Source organism: Apiospora aurea (assembly GCF_038362705.1).
Source record: "Apiospora aurea strain CBS 24483 chromosome Unknown utg000010l_segment0_segment0, whole genome shotgun sequence".
Classification (NCBI taxonomy): Eukaryota; Fungi; Ascomycota; class Sordariomycetes; order Amphisphaeriales; family Apiosporaceae; genus Apiospora; species Apiospora aurea.
In genome coordinates, this window is record NW_027117397.1 from 1,789,819 (window position 1) to 1,808,359 (window position 18,541).

General features: G+C 57.0%; 6 protein-coding genes across 6 annotated transcripts; 3 read left to right on the forward strand and 3 right to left on the reverse strand.

Annotated features, from left to right (window-relative positions):
• Positions 1-132: 132 nt before the first annotated feature.
• PG986_014587 (uncharacterized protein) lies at positions 133-1,405 on the forward strand (the record flags this gene model as incomplete). Its single annotated transcript, XM_066850809.1, has 5 exons — positions 133-393; positions 451-788; positions 855-874; positions 924-1,096; positions 1,172-1,405. 5 exons carry the CDS (start codon positions 133-135, stop codon positions 1,403-1,405), a joined length of 1,026 nt encoding a protein of 341 aa, XP_066693047.1.
• A 491-nt stretch (positions 1,406-1,896) lies between these two features.
• On the reverse strand, positions 1,897-3,041 carry PG986_014588 (aminotransferase; the record flags this gene model as incomplete). The annotated part of the gene is made up of 2 exons (XM_066850810.1): positions 1,897-2,954; positions 3,011-3,041. The coding sequence occupies 2 exons, from the start codon at positions 3,039-3,041 to the stop codon at positions 1,897-1,899; spliced, it is 1,089 nt and encodes a 362-aa protein (XP_066693048.1).
• Positions 3,042-4,572: 1,531 nt separating this feature from the next.
• Positions 4,573-10,824, forward strand: PG986_014589 (uncharacterized protein; the record flags this gene model as incomplete). Its single annotated transcript, XM_066850811.1, has 4 exons — positions 4,573-9,869; positions 9,913-10,184; positions 10,254-10,396; positions 10,447-10,824. The coding sequence occupies 4 exons, from the start codon at positions 4,573-4,575 to the stop codon at positions 10,822-10,824; spliced, it is 6,090 nt and encodes a 2,029-aa protein (XP_066693049.1).
• Positions 10,825-11,178: 354 nt separating this feature from the next.
• On the reverse strand, positions 11,179-13,575 carry PG986_014590 (DNA repair protein rhp54; the record flags this gene model as incomplete). Its single annotated transcript, XM_066850812.1, has 1 exon — positions 11,179-13,575. The coding sequence occupies one exon, from the start codon at positions 13,573-13,575 to the stop codon at positions 11,179-11,181; it is 2,397 nt and encodes a 798-aa protein (XP_066693050.1).
• Positions 13,576-14,438: 863 nt separating this feature from the next.
• PG986_014591 (uncharacterized protein) lies at positions 14,439-15,350 on the forward strand (the record flags this gene model as incomplete). Its single annotated transcript, XM_066850813.1, has 1 exon — positions 14,439-15,350. The coding sequence occupies one exon, from the start codon at positions 14,439-14,441 to the stop codon at positions 15,348-15,350; it is 912 nt and encodes a 303-aa protein (XP_066693051.1).
• Positions 15,351-16,317: 967 nt separating this feature from the next.
• On the reverse strand, positions 16,318-17,599 carry PG986_014592 (uncharacterized protein; the record flags this gene model as incomplete). The annotated part of the gene is made up of 3 exons (XM_066850814.1): positions 16,318-16,760; positions 16,967-17,426; positions 17,537-17,599. The coding sequence occupies 3 exons, from the start codon at positions 17,597-17,599 to the stop codon at positions 16,318-16,320; spliced, it is 966 nt and encodes a 321-aa protein (XP_066693052.1).
• Between the last annotated feature and the right edge of the window lie 942 nt (positions 17,600-18,541).

Consider the following 18,541-nt stretch of genomic DNA (forward strand, 5'->3'; position numbering starts at 1 on the left):
ACTCCGACAGACAATCTCTTGCTGTACACCCATCTTCCTTCTAATAACCAGAATCCCATCTTCTCGAGATCTAATTAATACCTGTTCAGCAATCCCACCCGCCCTTCTCCGGAGGGTTCACCGCCCCCCAATATGTCCATGCCCGGTGTCGCCAGTCTGGCTGGCGCGGCCACCCGAAGGCTCTTACACCGTGACGATTGGGATAACGCAGGCGAGGAACAGGAAAACAGCAACTGTGTAAAGGCTATCCCAGGGCCGAACGGCCATGTGCCGATCGACGCATGCAATTCATACTACAACTTCGATCCCAAATTCGAACCGGCCGTTGCAGTTGCCATACTCTTCGGAATCTTCACTCTTATCCATTTAGTTCTTGGTATAGCCTATCGCAAGGTATGTGGATGTCATCGGCAGTCTATACAACAGAGAGCACACTGACAATCCCCTTAGAAGTTCTCGTGGGTCCTGATCATGGGCGCGGCGTGGGAGACCATCTCCTTCGTCCTCCATGCTCTCGGCTCCAAGGACCAGCAGAACATTGCGTATGCGTCCGCGGCCCAGATCCTCTTCCTCCTGGCACCGTTGTGGATCAACGCCTTCGTCTACATGACCTTCACCCGCGCGGCCTGGTACTACCACTACCCGCCCGAGGCCCAGCGCCAGCTGTTGGGAATCCCTATCACCGCCCTCACCAAGATCTTTGTCTGGGCCGATGTGCTCGCTTTCATCATCCAGGGCGTCGGTGGCTCCATGGCATCCCCTGGTTCGGGCGGTGATATTGTTCAGAGGTTAGTCGTCTCTTGGACGATGAGATACTCCATGCTCCTAAACTACACTTGCTAACATGTATGCAGTATGTCTTCGGCACCAACAGGTTCGTATGTAGTATTGTAAGAAACTCTAAACTGACAATGGCGTCACAGAGGGTTTGAAGGTCTACCTGATCGGTATGGGTATCCAACAGTTCTTCATTGTAGTCTTCTGCCTTTTCATGATCCATTTCCATCTCCGCCAGCGAATAGGGTACGGCTACGCTGACAAGCCCAGCTGGAGGCCGCTCATATACGCCCTGTATGCAACTCTGACGTTTATTACTGTAAGTGGCACATCCATCCTCCATCGAGGCCCCTTATTACAGGTGCCTGCCTTTGGTTGCTAACTGTAACTACAGATCCGTATCATCTACCGTATTGCCGAGTTCGCCGGTGGCATTACCCCCTCTAACCCCATCCCCTTCCACGAAGAGTACTCTTATGCGCTGGACGTGTTCCCCATGCTGCTTGCGCTTCTGACTCTTGCCATCTGGCACCCTGGCCGATTCCTGATCGGGCATGACAGTGAGCTCCCAAAGAAGCTTTCACGAAAGCAGAGGAAGGCGCAAAGGAAGACTAGGGACCTTGCTTGATCAATGTGATACGCCCATGTTTGCAAGGTTTAGGTTATGATGGGATTGGGAAATCTTGAAACGATTGGCTTCGTGAAAAGGCTACCAGATCTCAAAAAGTACTGGATAGCTCGGTCTGGACCTGAGATTCCGGGTTCTTTAGATGGTGTGTATTAGTTTAGCGCGTGCAATTTCGTAGTATGAACATATAGTGTTTCTATCAATGATACCCAACTCACTGAGGTTATCTTGATGCTTTTAACTAATACCGAGTTTTGCATTCTCAAGTCACAATAACGGTTAGGATTCGGGGGATTAGCTTCTCCTTCATCATCCGGTGCTGAATCTAACGCAACGTATGAGTAAAGAGTTCAACGAGGTTCGGGCCTGTTTTGACATCAACCATCGGGCCAAAGGCCACAGAAATGCATAGCGTAATAAGTGGCACGCCCATAACACATGTTTGGCTAAAGAGGAGTAAATGCTCTTATAGTGGTACTATGAAGTTTGAACTATTCTTGGCAAACTAGGAAAATCCAGTAACCTCCCAATTCCACCCTTCCACGTCCTCCGCATGCCCCCCTTTGTATCCTCGCCACCAAGCTCGACAGCTCCAACAACTTCCCCTCCTCCTTACCCGACCCCGGGAACCCAAACTTCTCATTCGTACTGAGCCGCACCAGACTCTTCACCGGCACCGCCGCCGCCGCGGTGCCCACAGCCACCACCTCGTCAAGCTCCCCAATCGACGAGAACGCCACATCGCGATGCTCAACGGTCCACCCCTGCATCTCCGCGACGCGCACCATGGTATCGCTCGTCGCGCTCGCGATCGCGTTGTGCGTCCTGGGCACCACCAGCGTGTCCTTCTCTTCTCCTCCGTCCTCCTTCTTCTTATGCCCCAGGAACCCGCTCGTCGAGAACTCCTCGACCAGCGTCCGCGTCGCGCTGTCGAGGTGCAGCGTGATGCCGTACCCCATCTCGCGCGCCCGCGCCGAGTGCCGCCACACGGGCGCATAATTGCCACCGACCTTGAACGCGCCCATGCCGCGCGGCGCCGCGCGGTCAAAGTCCTCCAGGACCACGCCGTCGATGGCCGCGGAGCCGTGGTACGGCCGCGTCGGCTGCACGTAGACGGCGAGCACGACCTCCTCGGGCGGCGCCAGCGCCAGCCGGGCCGACGCGCCGAACAGCACGGGCCGGATGTACAGGTAGGCCTCCGCGTCGGCGGGCGGGACGTACTCGGCGTTGCCCGCGACGGCGGCGCGGACGCACTCGAGGAACAGCGCCTCCGGCGGCTCCGGCAGGCAGACCGAGGCCGCCGAGCGCGCCAGGCGGGCGGCGTGGAAGCGCGGGCGGAAGACGGTGATCTTGTTGGCGGTGCTGCGGAAGGCCTTCATGCCCTCGTAGCACTGCTGGCCATAGTTCAGGCCCGGGCAGAGCCCATTGACCGAGATGTTGGGGCTTTCCACGAAGCTTGGCGTCGTCCACTGGCCCGTAGAGAGGTGGTACCTGGTCTCGATGTGGCCATTGACGCTCAGATCAAGGGCGAGACCGAGATTCGCCCAGTCTACCACGATAAGTCAGTTGATGCTGCAGACACGGACCTGAGTGACTCGTGCTCACCGACGGTTGCCTTGGGAGCTGGTGCCGACATGTTTTGCAAACCTTGTTTTTGCGTGTGTGAGATATATACTATAGTTTGGGGTATAGGTAGCCGTATGGGGAGGTCGAAAAGGGTGTGCAATTTCCTAGTTTGTACAAAGTTTGGCTGCAGGAGCCCGTAAATGTAGCCAAAGCCCAAGCACTGAGCGAACTGGTTTGTGGATCTATACTATATTCAACCACTATGGAACTGGTATACGCATCTGGATGCGTCTATTCCAGGTAACTAGTAAGAAAAGCAATACTGTACCGGGTAAAGGTCGAACCATAATCAGCTTGTTGGAGGACAGCCAGGTAATTGTGTGACCTCAGTAATTCATGCCGTGATCCCCAACTCCGGTACTGTTTGATGATGAGCAAGGATATGATGTGTATGACAGTGTCAAGGGCCCGTGCGAGAACCCTGGCCCCCTGTCGAGCAAGAAACAACGTATAGCCCCACAAACGGAAAGTCCCAGCCGGTTACCAGCCCATCGCTTATACACTACAGTAAGCAATAGTTCGCTTACAGTACCGGCTTGACCATGCACGTGGGCGGTCTCTCGGCCGTGGAGTAACGCGAGACCCGGCCGGCGAGACCCGGCCGAGTCAACCGTATCAAGCCCCTGGTTTCCACTGTCAGCAAGATATGGGGGTTGACACTATTCGGCATCGACTTTTGTCGGTTAGCAAGCAAAAGCCTCGGAAAACTTCCGTAATTCCCCAAGACGCTATGTCAGCAGACATCCACTCATATCATCCAAACCCGCGAAACGGATCCCCTAACTTGACGATGCGACATGTTAGGTGACGACCTTTGTCCACAACAAAGCACGTGGCTCGGATTCTTACTGTCAGGGAGGCCTTGCCGTTTGCAGGCCCTTCGAATGATTACATGCCCACGGCAGTCTCAACAACGAGCTGGGCTTACGAAGTGGGTTCAAACATTTGGAGGAAGGTGATCTTAGTATTCTGAGTACACAACGAAACCAGGGTTGTTATGAGCGATGTCGCCCGATTTCAGGAGAGTCACTGGTCTGCTATGCCATCGATTACTGTTCCAGTATCGTATTCGCGGGTCCATATGCTTGTCCACTCGAGAGCAAATTAAGGAGGAAATAGAGGGCGTCTCTCAGCAATGTTGTCTACCACGCACGTTTACATCGGTAAATCATGTTGCCCGCGCAGATGCGGATACTGTTTCTGCAACGATGGAAATCCGTGAAACATTGTAGGTGAATGTAGCCAATAGAACCCAAGCACTCGGGATAAAGCAGAATCGATGTAGCAATCCAAGCAAACAGAAGTCGCTTTTAGAGTAACCCTATGGATTGACCCGGATCGGCGTTCTTGTGTTGTAATGCTTTAGTTTCTCAAGAGTGCTTAACTACACCTTGGCAGGCTGTTCAAGTGCTTGATTACCTCCGAGAGAAGCTCATATACGTGTATTGAATTATTTGCCACTATCAACCCGGCCACTCCTATGCTTGCTAGCAAAGGCCATTGAACAGCAACCATTCATTGGTTTCACCGCGCGAAGCATCATGGCTTCGCACACAATCTCAAGGGCGCTTTCGTCCATCCCCGCACACTTCCATCAACAAGTCGACCCGATAAGGGAGGAGTTTACAACATACACCGCCGAAGATCACAACGAGGAGTCCTCACCCCTATTACCAGTCGAGGTACTATGCCTCTTCATCACCTACACATCCACCAGGCTAGACACCGAAACACACCAAGAGCTAGCAGGCCACCTCTGGCATCACCAAGTGCAGCCCCAAGTCCAGCAACGACACAACATCCACATCTACGCCGCCTCGCAAACCTCATCAACACAAGCCGCGCGAAGACGCCTCATCAACACCTACTACACCGCCAAAGTCAGCGCCAACCTCCCCAGCATACCTGACTCCTGCCCCTCCTTGATCCGCTCGCAAGCCCAAGGGGCGGCTCGCATCTACGCCATCTTCGGTGGCCAGGGCAACAACAAGAACTACTTCAACGAGCTGCGCAACATCTACCAGACCTACCAGCCTTTCTTGAATGACTTTATTAGCGACGTTGACTCGTTACTACAGACCTTATCCCAAGACGCGAGGATATCGTATCTTTACCCGGAGGGATTACATGTCAAGAAATGGCTCGAGGACCCCGAGTCGACTCCCTCCGCGGACTACCTTATCACCGCCCCCCTCAGTTTCCCGCTGATAGGCCTCCTACAGCTTGCCACCCTCAAAGCCATCTCCATGAGCCTGGACGGCACGCCCGCTGACTTCCCCGGCATCTTCCAGGGTCTCGCGGGACACTCCCAAGGCGTCGTCGTGGCCGCCGCCGTGGCCGCGACCGAGACCTGGGAAGGCTACGCAACGGCCGCACGGAAAGCCGTCACCATCCTGTTCTGGATCGGCGCCCGGGGCCAGCAAGCGTGGCGCCAGCACGCGCTCGCCGAAGACCTCGCGGCCCGCCTCGACGAGGAGGGCCACGGCAAGGCATCGCCCATGCTGTCTATCTCCAGCCTGGAGCAGCGCCAGTTGGATAGTCACCTCGCCCGACTGAACCGGACGTTGCCGGCCGCCAACCGCGCGTACATCTCGCTCGTGAACTCCAGCTCCAACTTCGTCGTCAGCGGACCCGAGCGCACGCTCGCCGCCCTGATCTCTTCCCTCAAGGCCGCCTCGGCCAAGGACGCCCAGTCCCAGGCCCGCGTGCCCTACTCGCAGCGCAAACCGTCCCCCACAATACGCTTCCTCCCCATCACCATCCCCTGCCACTGCCCCCTCCTCGACGAAGCCGTCCCCCTCATCGACGACGACTTGCGCAGCCTGTCCATCGGCGCAAGCGAGCTTCACCTCCCTGTAAACAACTGCCACAAGGGCTCCGCCCTGAAATCCCTAATGGGCCGGATCTCCAAGACGCGAAGCGGCAACAGCAACTTAGTTCCCCTCCTCGTCCGCATGATCACCTCCGAGCCCGTCTTCTGGGCCGAGACCGACTTCACCGCCGCGACGCACATCCTCGACTTCGGCCCCGGCGGCACCAGCGGCGCCGGCGCCCTGACGCACCGCAACGTCGCCGGCGCCGGCGCGCGCGTCCTCATCGTCGGCAAGTTCGAAAAGTCCGCGACCGACTCCGACCTCGGCTCGCTCTACGACGTCTTCTCCCACGACGACGATGACGACGACGACGACGCGGACCCGCAGCATCAACAGACCTCGCGGGCCGCCGACTGGGCCGCCGCAAACTCGGGCTCCCTCGTCCAGACCGCGTCCGGCCCCGTCATCGCCACCAAGCTCAGCCGCCTGCTGGGCCTGCCCCCCTTCCTCGTCGCCGGCATGACGCCCACGACCACGCACCCGGCCTTCGTCGCCGCCGTCATGAACGCGGGCTACCACGTCGAGTTCGCGGCGGGCGGCTACCACCGCGCCGACGGCCTGCGCCGGGCTCTGTACCAGCTGCGCGACCTCATCGCCGATCAGCCCGGCCGCGGCATCACCGTCAACGTCATCTACGTCAGTCCCCGGGCCATCGCGTGGCAGATCCCCCTGCTCCGCCAGCTGCGCGCCGAGGGCTTCCCCGTCACCGGCCTCACCGTCGGCGGCGGCGTGCCCTCGCCCGACGTCGCGAGCGAGTACATCACCACGCTCGGCATGCGGCACATCTCCTTCAAGCCCGGCTCCGTGGCGGCGATCCGGCAGGTGGTCGAGATCGCGCGGCGGCACCCGGATTTCCCGGTCATTCTGCAGTGGACCGGCGGACGCGGCGGCGGCCACCACAGCGCCGAGGATTTTCACGCGCCCATCCTGGAGACGTACGCGGAGATCCGGGCGTGCGACAACATTTCCCTGGTCGCCGGCTCCGGGTTCGGCTGCGCCGACGACGTCATACCTTACATGTCTGGAGACTGGAGCTTGGCTCGCGGCCGGAGGGCAAGGATGCCGTTCGACGGTGTGCTGTTTGGCAGCCGCGTCATGACCTGCGCCGAGGCGCTGACGAGTCCCGGAGCCAAAGCCGCCATCGCATCCGCGGGCGGCGTAGAGGATCAGGCGTGGGAGGGCACCTACCGAGGCCCTACCGGAGGCATTGTCTCGGTTGTGAGCGAGATGGGCGAGCCGATCCACGTCGTCGCGACCCGAGGCGCCCAGTTCTGGGCCGAGATGGACAAGGCCGTATTCTCGCTAGAGAAGAAGAAACGGGGTCCGATCCTGAGTGCAAAGAAAGACTACATAGTCAATAGACTCAATGCCGACTTCCAGCGGCCTTGGTTTGGCAGAAAGGCGGATGGCCGCAGCTGCGACGTTGCTGATATGACCTACGGTGAGGTCTGCGACCGGGCAGTGGAACTCATGTTCGTCGGACGACGCCGCTGGATTGACCCGAGCTACGCTCACTTCCTCGCCGAATGGATCCTTCGGATCGAGGAACGGTTCTCCGAGGCAATGGATCCCCTGATCTCCGACACCCTCTGCCGCGATGACCCCATCAAGGCTGTAGCCGAAGTGAGGGAGTTGTTCCCAGTAGCCGCGGCTACACAAGTCTTCTCCGAGGACGCGCACTACTTCATGCAACTGTGCCGCCGTCCGGGCCAGAAGCCCGTGCCTTTCATCCCCGCCCTGGACGATAACTTCGAGACCTGGTTCAAGAAGGACTCCCTCTGGCAATCCGAAGACGTCGAGGCCGTCGTGGGGCAAGACGCCGGCCGTACTTTCATCTTGCACGGGCCCGTCGCGGCACGCCAGACCTGTCATATCGACGAGCCTGTCGCCGATGTTCTGAACGGCGTGAACCATGGCGTCATCCAGCACATGTTACAAACAGTTCGCCCTGAGCTACCCAGAGAGGAGTTCCTCCAGAGCAGACCCGGCACATACCCGGCGTACTCGACAATCACACACGGCTCGGCCAATATCCACCCTGATCGCAAGCTGGAGCTCCTTACCTTCACGGCCGACCCGAGTGCCAGTTGGCTCAACGCCTTGCTGGGAAGCCCTCTCATCCTGCGCGGCCAAGACCTCGTCGCCAACCCCGTCCGGAGGCTGGTTCAAGGTCTCGACATCAGCCATGTCGAGTTCGGTCGCGAGTTTCTCCGGCTATACACGACCGGAAACAGGCTGGATGTAGAAATCTGCCGGGCTGGGAACGAGATTCGCTTGGCGGCATATACATACGTCACCGGCCAATCGCAGCCCGTCTCTATGCTGTTGGCGTTCGAGTACCGGCCGCATAGCAGCTTCACTCCGATCAGCGAAGTGGTCCATGATAGAAACGAGCGTATTTCTTCCATGTACCGACAGCTCTGGACCTCGGCCCTTGAATGCATGGAAGGGCAGAGGCAAGCTCTATCGTCGCCGGAGACGGCCGTCTTCGAGGACACCTTCGTCGTCGACGCAGCCCGCGTCCGCGCCTTCAATCGCGCCATCGGCTACACCGGAGGCCATCTAGAGGACCAAGTCCCTATGGATTTCGCCATCGTCGCGGCCTGGAGCCCGATCTGCAAGGCGCTCCTCCAAGACCCCGTCCAAGGCGACGTCTTGAATCTAGTACATCTCTCCAACGCGTACGAGATGAAGCCCAGCCACGGTGCGCAATCCACCGCGATGAAGCTCGGCGAAGAGCTGAGCACAAAAGCCTACGTCAACGCCATCACCATCGCCGACTCAGGCAAGACCGTCGAGGTCATATGTGAGATGCGCCGCCAAGCGCCGCTCGGCCCCGTCTTCATGACCGTCCGCTCCCGCTTCCTCTTCCGCGGCGCCTACGCCGACTACGCCTCGACCTTCGCCCGCAAAACGGAGCCGTCCTGGGAGGTCAAGATGTCGTCCAAGGAGGACGTCGCCGTCATCGCCGAGAAGCCCTGGCTCCACCTCGAGGACAAGAACAAGCTCAACGACCTCAACCTCACGGACGTGACCCTCGAGTTCCACCTCCAGACCTTCACCAAGTGGTCCGACGCAGTCAACAGCCGCGTCGACACCTCGGGCCGCGTCTTCGTCCGGTCCGAGGCCGGCGACCTGACCCCGATTGCCATCGTCAAGCATAGCCATGTCGGCGACTCGCGACACAACAACATCGTCTTGTCGTACCTGGAGCGTCACGGACGCATCGTGTCCTCTCAGCGCCAGCACATGCTGCCCGCGGCAGCTTCGACGCACGTCTCCCACTTATCCGTCCCCGCGAGCAACGAACAGTACTCAAGAGCCTCGGGCGACTTCAACCCCATCCACACCTCCCCCTTGTTCGCCGACCTCGTCGACCTGCCCGGGACCATCACCCACGGCATGTACTGCTCCGCCATCGTGCGCCGCGTCGTCGAGCAGCACATGGCCGACCAAGACCCGCGCCGCCTCAAGAAGTACGACGTCTCCTTCGTCGGCATGGTCCTGCCCCACGACACCCTCGAAGTCAGCCTCCGGCACACCGCCATGCAAGCCGGCCTCAAGCACGTCGAGATCGACGTGACCAAGACCACCACCGCTGAAAGGGTCCTCGTGGGCACCGCCCTCGTCGCCCAGCCCACCACCACGGTCGTCTTCACGGGCCAGGGCTCGCAGGAGAAGGGCATGGGCATGGACCTGTACGCCTCCTCGCCCGTCGCGCGCGCCCTCTGGGACAAGGCCGACGCCTACTTCCTCGCCCAGTTCGGCCTCAGCATCCTCGACATCGTGCGACACAACCCGACCGAGATCAAGGTCCGCTTCGGCGGCGTGCGCGGCCGCATGCTCCGCCAGAATTACATGTCGATGCACTATGAAACCCCTGTCGGAGTAGCCGCCGACGGGGTGACGGAAATCAAGGCGGAGCGCCGCCCCATGTTCCCCGAGATCCACGAGCGCTCGACCTCGTACACGCACTCGTCCCCCAAGGGCCTGCTCTTCGCGACGCAGTTCGCGCAGCCGGCCCCTGACCATCACGGAGATGGCTGTGGTCCGCGACATGCAGGCGCACGGCGTCCTCGACACGGACGGCTGCCACTTCGCGGGCCACTCGCTCGGCGAGTTCGCGGCGCTGGCTTCCTTTACCGACTTCATGCCGTTCGAGAACCTGCTCTACTTCGTCTTCTGCCGCGGCATGACTATGCAGAGCGCGGTCGAAAGAGACGCGCTCGGGCGCAGCGCCTTCGCCATGGCGGCGGTCGATCCGTCCCGAGTCTGCAAGGGTAACTTTCCCCTCCCCTTCCTTTCTATTCAGTCCGTCTAGAATGCTTGCTAATAGCTTTGGCAATTAGATTTCACCGAAGCGACCCTCTGCGATCTCGTCGCCAGGATCCGATCCCAAACCGGCTTCTTCGTCGAAGTCGTCAACCTCAACATCCGCAACGGCCAATACGTCTGCGCCGGCGACCTCCGCGCCCTGGACCTCCTGCAGCGCGTATGCGACTCCGTGAAGAAGCAAGCCGCCGGCTCCTTTTCTCCCAGGAGGGCCTGGCCGGCCTCATCGAGGGTTTGATCGCCAAATTCAGACCTACCTACGACGGCATCGCCTCCGCCTCCGAGGTCCAGCTCCGGCGCGGCGCAGCCACGGTGCCGCTCTCGGGCGTCGACGTTCCCTTCCACAGCTCGTACCTGCGGCCGCGCATGGACGCTTTCCGTCGCGTGCTGCTCGACAACCTGGACGTGTCGCGGCTGAGTCCGGAGAAGCTTGTTGGCAGATATGTGCCCAACGTTACCGGCAAGCCATTTGAGCTGAGCCGGGCATATTTCGAGGAGTCGCTTCGTATTACGGGCTCCGAGAGAATCCAGAAGGTGCTGGATGAGTGGGATACGTGGGGTGCGGGGTCGGCTCGAGTGGTGGCATGAGAGTGAAGGAGCTCCTAGGTTCTAATAATGGCCTGCCAGCGACACTGTACACTACGTCGCGGAGTTCGGATAAAGCGTCATTTATTTCCTTGGTTTTGTAAAAGGCACTTCAATATTGGCTAGGAGTCCAAAAGGGGCCTTGGTAGTTACTTGAAAGCAATTCATTATGTAAAGTGAACAGGTATTTCGTACATAGTGCTTACCAGCTCACTTCATCGTGTCCCGTCCTCTTCCCTAACGCCGTAAGCCATGCAAATGCAGAGCCCCTTCATGATATCTATCTAGCAAACGGTTTCAACGCCAACGCTTATGTCTAAAAAAAACAGCAGAAGCTCCGCCTCAAACACAACGTAATCAATGAGAAATGTACTGGAATACAGTCGACACCTCCTGCTCCTCCGCTTCCTGCCTCAACAACAAGTCTTGGATCTGCTTCATAGCCGCCGGGACGAAATGGTTCCAGCTGCTGGTATCACCATATAGCATGGCGGGAGCTTTGATGTATTGTCTACCATCAGGCTTGCAGCGCTTGCACTTGAACGTGTCGTGCGTGTCACTCCTCGTGTCTCCACGGTACTGGAATAGCTCTCGCAGACTATCCGCCGAGAAATGGCGCTCGACATCATCAGCCGAATCAACAACCGTAGATGAAAGAGCCTGCTTGTGACTCTGGCGTTGGAAGATTTTCTCCTCGATCGTTCCCGTGGCAATAAAACGGTAAACGAAGCAGTCCTTCTTCTGTCCATCACGCCACACTCGGGCAAGCGCCTGCTGATCCGCAGCTGGGTTCCAGTCGGGGTCGAAAAGAACCAGACGATTGGCGCCAATAAGATTGAGACCACAGCCACCAGCCTTGCTGGACAGCAAGAACACGAACTCCGGGCCATCAGGATCATTGAACTTGTCAACAAGCTTTTGGCGCTTGGTGACGTTCATGGTGCCATCGAGGCGAAGGCAACCGTAAGCACGATTGCGACACAGACGTTCGAACAAGTCCAATGTCTGAGTGTAGTTGCTGATGAGTACGATCTTGTCGTTGGTATCTTGGCGGATACGGGCAAGCATTCGGTCAAGAACTTGCATCTTTCCAGAATACCAAGGCTTAACTTCGCGGTCTCGTCCACGTGCCTCCTTTGGCACATAATCCTCCGGCCAGTGCTTCTCGCATCCTGGGAGGTCTTCGGAAAGATTAAGCAGATCAGGGTGATTGCAGAGCTTCTTGAGAATACCAATGGCCTTCAGAGGCTGACTTCCTTTACCACGTAGGAGAGCTTGGATATCAGGACTCGTAATGAAGTACTTGTACAAGTCAAGTTGAAACGGCGCAAGGTTACAGAACACAACATGCTCGTACTTGACTGGTAAGTACTTGGACAGAATGTCGTTGGTGCGGCGGATGATGAACCGATTGACAATGCTCAACAACTCTGCCGTCTGCGCATCACCCTTCTGTCGGTCGACTTCAGACGCATCGGCATCACGACCTCGCAGGATAGGAAGCTCGAAACGTTTGCGGAACTCCAGTCTTGTACCAAGCAAATCCGGGTTGGCGAAACTGATGAGGGCAAAGTACTCTGACAGATCGTTCTGAATGGGAGTTCCGGAGAGGATGACTCGTCGCTTGACGTTGAGAGCATTGAGAGCCGTGAAGGTTTGACTGTCGCCGTTCTTGAGACGATGACCCTCGTCACATAGCATGAGACCGATTTCAGTGTTCTTAAGCTCCTCGCAATTCAGTCGCAGGGTTTCGTATGAGACGATAATGACTGGTCGCGTCACTGCGCGGCCGGATGAGATTGCCCATTGACGTAGCTGGCGCGTGAGTTCTTCCTTTGAAGCCTTGCCATCAATGGCAAAGGGCGTGACAGCATCTGCGCCGAGCCACTTAACAAGCTCGTTGGCCCAGTTTCGGACCAGACTGGATGGACAGGCGACGATGGCCTTCTGGATGGTGGTCTTTCCCGCGTCCGGCGATTGCTTCAGTAACGTCCACAGGAGTGTGATGCACTGCAGTGTCTTGCCCAGACCCATTTCATCAGCCATGATGCAGCCGTGGGCCTTCTCGTCGATCATTCCAGTAACACATCTGTACATGAACTTGACACCTTCGATTTGATGTGGTCGCAACACCTTGGTCAGCCTCGGGTCGATGACGACAGGCACTCGAGGATGTTCGCCTTCCACCTTCTTCTTGATCCCCAAGATCTCAGATAGACTCTTGTGGACAATGGGTTCGTCGATCTTGACTTCGGGCTCTGCCGGCTTGTCTTCTATCTTGGGCTTCACTTTCGGCTTATCGTCAACGGTCGGGTCGTACAGCACAATAGCGAACTCCCCGCTCGGGTCATGCAGCGGCTTCGCGACAAATACAGCACCCTGGCGCAGACCCAGTGTAGGGGGTGGACGATTCGGGTTGTAGGCTGAAGTATTTTTGTTGACAAAAGGCACGGAGAAGGCTTTTCTAAAGACCTTGTCCTTGTCCTTGGGTTGGAAGACAGGAAACCGGTTGGCATCGCGATTGGCTAGAGCCAAACGATCGGCATTGGTATATGGCTTGTCGGCCGTGTCTGCATCTCCATCGGCGCCCTGGTAGTCAACTCTTCTCTTCTTGCGCGCGGGTCGGTCGGCGGTGGGAGTGCGGGTCGCTGAGCCCGGGCATTTGAAGGGCTTCGCCAATCGGTCGACGGAGTCCGATGCCTTGTAACGCGGGCCTGGTGGTAATTTCACAGGCGTCGCCTTGGGCGTCTCCATCCTGAAGAGGGCTTGTCAAAGGTCTGGTTGGATTGGTGTTGAGAGGAGGTCAATTGCACCGGTCTTTTTGCAACCAACTATTTTGGATTGCCACCAAGAGGTGTTGGAATAGAAAGTGGCGACAGACGCGGTAGCGCAGCGTAAATAGATTGGACGAGGGGCTCCTTCCTACAACTCCAACATTTCTCGCACGACACAGCTCAAATGGCAGGAAACTTGGAAGAAAATAGTATATGGTACAATCGGAAATTTCTATAGAAACTTTTCTGCATCTGAAGTGGCGTGGCCCCAAAATTAAGGCGATGATGCCTATATGCGTTTTGTTGACTTGGGAAGGCGCGACGCGATTTCTACAGTAGACCAACTACGCCTGGTCATGTGACTTAGTGGAGGCTGGTGCCTGCTGGAAATCGTTAATTGTTTCCACCAGTTCCAGGGACATTGCCACCTGGTGGTTCCTAAGCAGTTTAACGCCTCGCAGTTCAGCAGGAACTATTGGATGCAGTCAATTTCTTCCCACAAGCTAGAACACAGGATTCAACGTCGAGTTTATCCTGAAGCAGCTTCAGTGCAAGTAAGCACTTCCGCAGCTTGACATCGGCGCAATGGATACGTACAGCACTGAGCTCCCCACACCATGATTACAGGCGTTCCTGCCCCTCACTCGCAGATCGCGGGGCAAAACATGTGAAGAATGCGGAGCGGTTATGTGTGACTTATGTGACTTATGCTCGCCCTTCTCCGTTCTTTTCCCCCTGGGCGATCCATTTCAATCAATCGCAATTGAAACCGGCGGCCCTTCCATTGGCGAGATGATTGTACACATCAAATAAGTCGATCCAGTCTCCGTTAATGCCAAGAACATGTCGGCAGACTTCTGGGCCGGCTACATCAGCGGCGCCATCGGCATCATCATCGGCAATCCCCTGGACGTGATCAAAGTCCGCCTGCAGGCCAAGGAGTCCATCCCGACCGGACAGGCAACCGCCGCTTCCTTCGTCCGCCAATTCGAGAGCACCTCCTCGCTCATCACCGGCACCGCGGCGCCCATCCTGGGCTATGGCGCCCTCAACGCCCTGCTCTTCGTCTCGTACAACCGCAGCGAGGCGGCCCTGAACAAGAGCCTGAACCTCCAGCCGAACCTCTGGACCACCTGGCTCGCCGGCGCGATCGGCGGCCTCGCGACCTGGGCCGTGAGCACCCCCACCGAGCTCATCAAGTGCCGCGCGCAGCTTGCGACGGCGCCCACGTCCAGCTGGGCCATCACGCGGCGCATCCTGAAGAACGAGGGGGTCCGGGGACTTTATTTCGGCGGCGCGGTGACGGCACTCCGGGACAGCATTGGCTACGGTTTCTACTTCTGGTCGTACGAGTTGAGCACGCAATGGATGTCCACGGCGAAGGAGGACAAGTCCTCGCTCTCCCAGGAGGCCGCGAAGGTGTTACTCTGCGGGGGCCTCGCCGGCGTGATGACCTGGGCGAGCATCTTCCCGCTGGACGTCATCAAGACGCGGGTTCAGGCTCAGACACTGGATCACGCGGCGAGGCCCCTACTTGACGACCCTACCAAGCCTCAGCGGCGTCTCGGGGCGATGGAAGTCGCGAGAGAGGCATATAGAGAAGGCGGGATGCGGGTCTTCTTCAGGGGCTTGACGATTTGCAGTGTAAGGGCGTTCTTCGTCAATGCAGTGCAGTGGGCAACCTACGAGTGGATTATGTATGAGCTAGGACAGGGAAAGCGTAGATCTACAGAGCCTTCGGCGGCCACATTATAGATAAGATGGGCAACCGTAGACCTAACTTGAGGATACTCTCGTTTCTGGAGCCATTGGATGCCACCGTATGTATCTCCAGTTCCGTCCCCTGTCGTCGTTCGATGTCCCATGATGGGGTTTTCAATCCCCTTGAGCTAGATCAACCAAACATCCTCACCACCCGCCCCCGGCCTATTGGCAAGCTACTGGGCGAGCTACAACGCGACTCAGCCAGATAATCTAGCTACCCGATCCACCGGACCGTTCGTGGGACTCCACCCACACAACCTGACGCCCTCCGGAGTGATCTCCGTGATCGCAAAGCTTACCCATCTGCATCACCCGCCCGTCAAAGTCTGCAACCCATGCGATATAGTTACCCACAAGACTCGATTTTGTCATCGTAGAGGTACTCCAAGAGTTCGAGGAAGGCGCGATGGCAGAGTGGTCTAATGCGATAGACTAGAATTGAATCACCGATTCTAGGTATCTATTTCCTTCGGGAGCGCAGGTTCAAATCCTGCTCGCGTCGCAACAATTTAATTTTTTTTTTTTCTCATGTGCCACCATACTTTTTTATATTCGTACACTGTTACTACTTAATATTAATAGGTATGTGTGCGTACGGACATCATGGCCTGGTCTTCTTTGTGACACGAACACCCGCCGTTTGACTTTTTTTTTTTAATACCATTTATACCGTAGAGATTAGACATTCACTCAATTCCATTCCCGTACCTTATTGACTACCCTCGCTCAATGGAGGTATACGGTGATCCCTCCCCTCGTTGCCCTTGGGAATAACTCCTCGCCCCGCTCGCATGTGATGCATTACTCTTCAGCAACCCATGCGTCACCAACTGCTGACTCTCATCCGGATCCACCACCGTCTCCTGCTGCGACGAGACCCCCGTCCACTGCGCCGCGCTCGCATTCCCCGTACCATCCCCAGTCCGGTTATTGCGGCGGATAAACGTCCGCAACCCCGTCATCGTCGCGCCGGGCACTTCAGGTAAGAACCCGCCGTTATTTCGCGTCGCCTCCAAATCCGCGTCGGCGGCGTCGGCGGCCCGTCGCTTCCGCCTGCCCGCGCTGCTGAACACGTAATACGCCGGGCGTGCGTGCGGCCACGGACGACCCCCGGCGCGACAGCGACCCCGGGGCGCCGCTGGTCGTCGGACGACCCCGTCTTGGAGCTGAGCAGCGTGCGGAAGACGGTGAGGGAGCCCATGAGGACGGCGACCGACGCCTCCATGAACTGCCAGAAGAACTCCCACGGCACGTCGACGCCGGCCGCGCCGTTGATCTTGCTGGCGCGCGTGACGGCCAGGGCGACCATGAAGAGGTTGAGACACAGGAACACGCCGAGACTGACTTTCTGCTTGGTTCGGATCTTGGCGCGGTGGAGCACGATTATGGCGATGCTCGCGACTGGTACCAGGAAACGCGTCAGCGCCCGGGTTAGTGAGAATCGGCGGAGTTCTGGTCAATACTTACTCAGAATATCCGAGAGGGCATCCAGTCCTGTGACCAGTCCCGTCATGGATACATAGAGCAGATTTCTAGAGGGATCGAAACAAGCATCTGCATAGCCGTGAGTATTGTGAGTGGAACTATCGAGAGTCAAAGTTACTCACACGACGCCGCCCCGAAATAGGGGCAAAGAATAAAAGGTTCCGCAACCAGGAACATCCACGAGACCACAGTCAAGCCAACGACAGACCAGTAATAGTACTGTATGCTAGCAACACGATGGACGAGCTCTCGGAAGAAGGCCAGAAACGAGAACTTGACGAAGAAGGTCGTGGTCCAGGCGAGGATGAGAAACGTAGAATAATCCTTCATCCCATTCTGTATCAGGTCATTGAGCTCAGCGAGATTGAGCTCCAGCACTATCGTCTTGTCTTTTTGGACAGCCGTCGCGAGATACAGCTGGTCGCATAGGCGGTACAATAGCACCGTCGAAACGATCAGGCACGCCGCCGCGAAAAACAGGAAGTAGTCGTCGGCGGAGAGCTTTCGGCGCGTCCGGAATCGGATCCAGACTCGAGCAAAGACCGAAAGTATTGAAAGGCCGAAAGAGGCTCCCACTACGGCCTGGGGCCGGACTGTATATTAGTTATGACGCCCATCAAACGCAATGGCTTCCCCCTGCCTCCTCCTCATATGAATCCCAACATTGAGTGAGGAATTAAGTGGGGTCGTACTCTGAACGCCGGCTTCTTGATGCTGGCCCAGTCATTGAGAGCCTGGTCAAGTGTGTGGCTCATAATGTCCAGCTATGATATTCACCGTTTCGCAAAGGCCGACTCCTGGCGGTTTTAATACGACCGGTTCATAAGGGGGATCAAGTTTCACGAAAAGAGAAGGGAGAGAATTCTACCCTTACCTGAGCATGAACCATGGAATCGTGGATAATATAGGGGGGCCCGTACAACTTATCAGCCGAATACCGATGGGAGCGGAGCACCAAACCTGTCCAGCTGATCCCGACTGCAGCTGGGGGCCAATATACTGACATGCATATGCGTGGGGCTTTTAAACTGCATGATCGATGAATGCTTACCATACGCCCTCCAAGACATCGCGATTTAACCATACCACCCCATTCGCCTAAAATGCAGCCCAGCCTCCGAGTCGCTATCACGTGTCAGCAGAGAGTGTGTAAGTGCAGCTTACTTGTGTAAGACGAGAGAAGTGCGACCAGAGACCAGATATGGTCATCATTCTGGATGGTAGCAAATGTAGTCAGCCAGCCCCTATTGGTCACTATGTATTAAGTCTTACCCTACAACCTTAAAATCGTCATCACGAAGAGGGACTGTCTAACTTATTCGTATATAAGGCCAGCAATCAGGTATGATAAACTATATTGATGGTTTGCCCAGATTATGCAGTGCCACGCTACAACTGCCAAGTATTGCTTACTGCATAAATGGTGCATAATGTGGTGTCCCAAAACGGAATGGAGAGGGGTTATTTCGATACCCAAGTCAAAATCCATTGCCGAGAGGGGGCCGATTTTTAGATGCCGCGTTACCCAGTTCAGCTTACATATGAACGTAGGCTGTATGGAGCGGTCACAGGGGGAGTCGCCGGAACTTGTGTCAGTGAAGCCTTGCGATGCACAGAAGGCGCGCGTGAGACACTCTTGTCAAGCCTCAGAGCATTTCCCGCCATCTGATTCGCCAATATGCTTTCTTGCTTCTCTC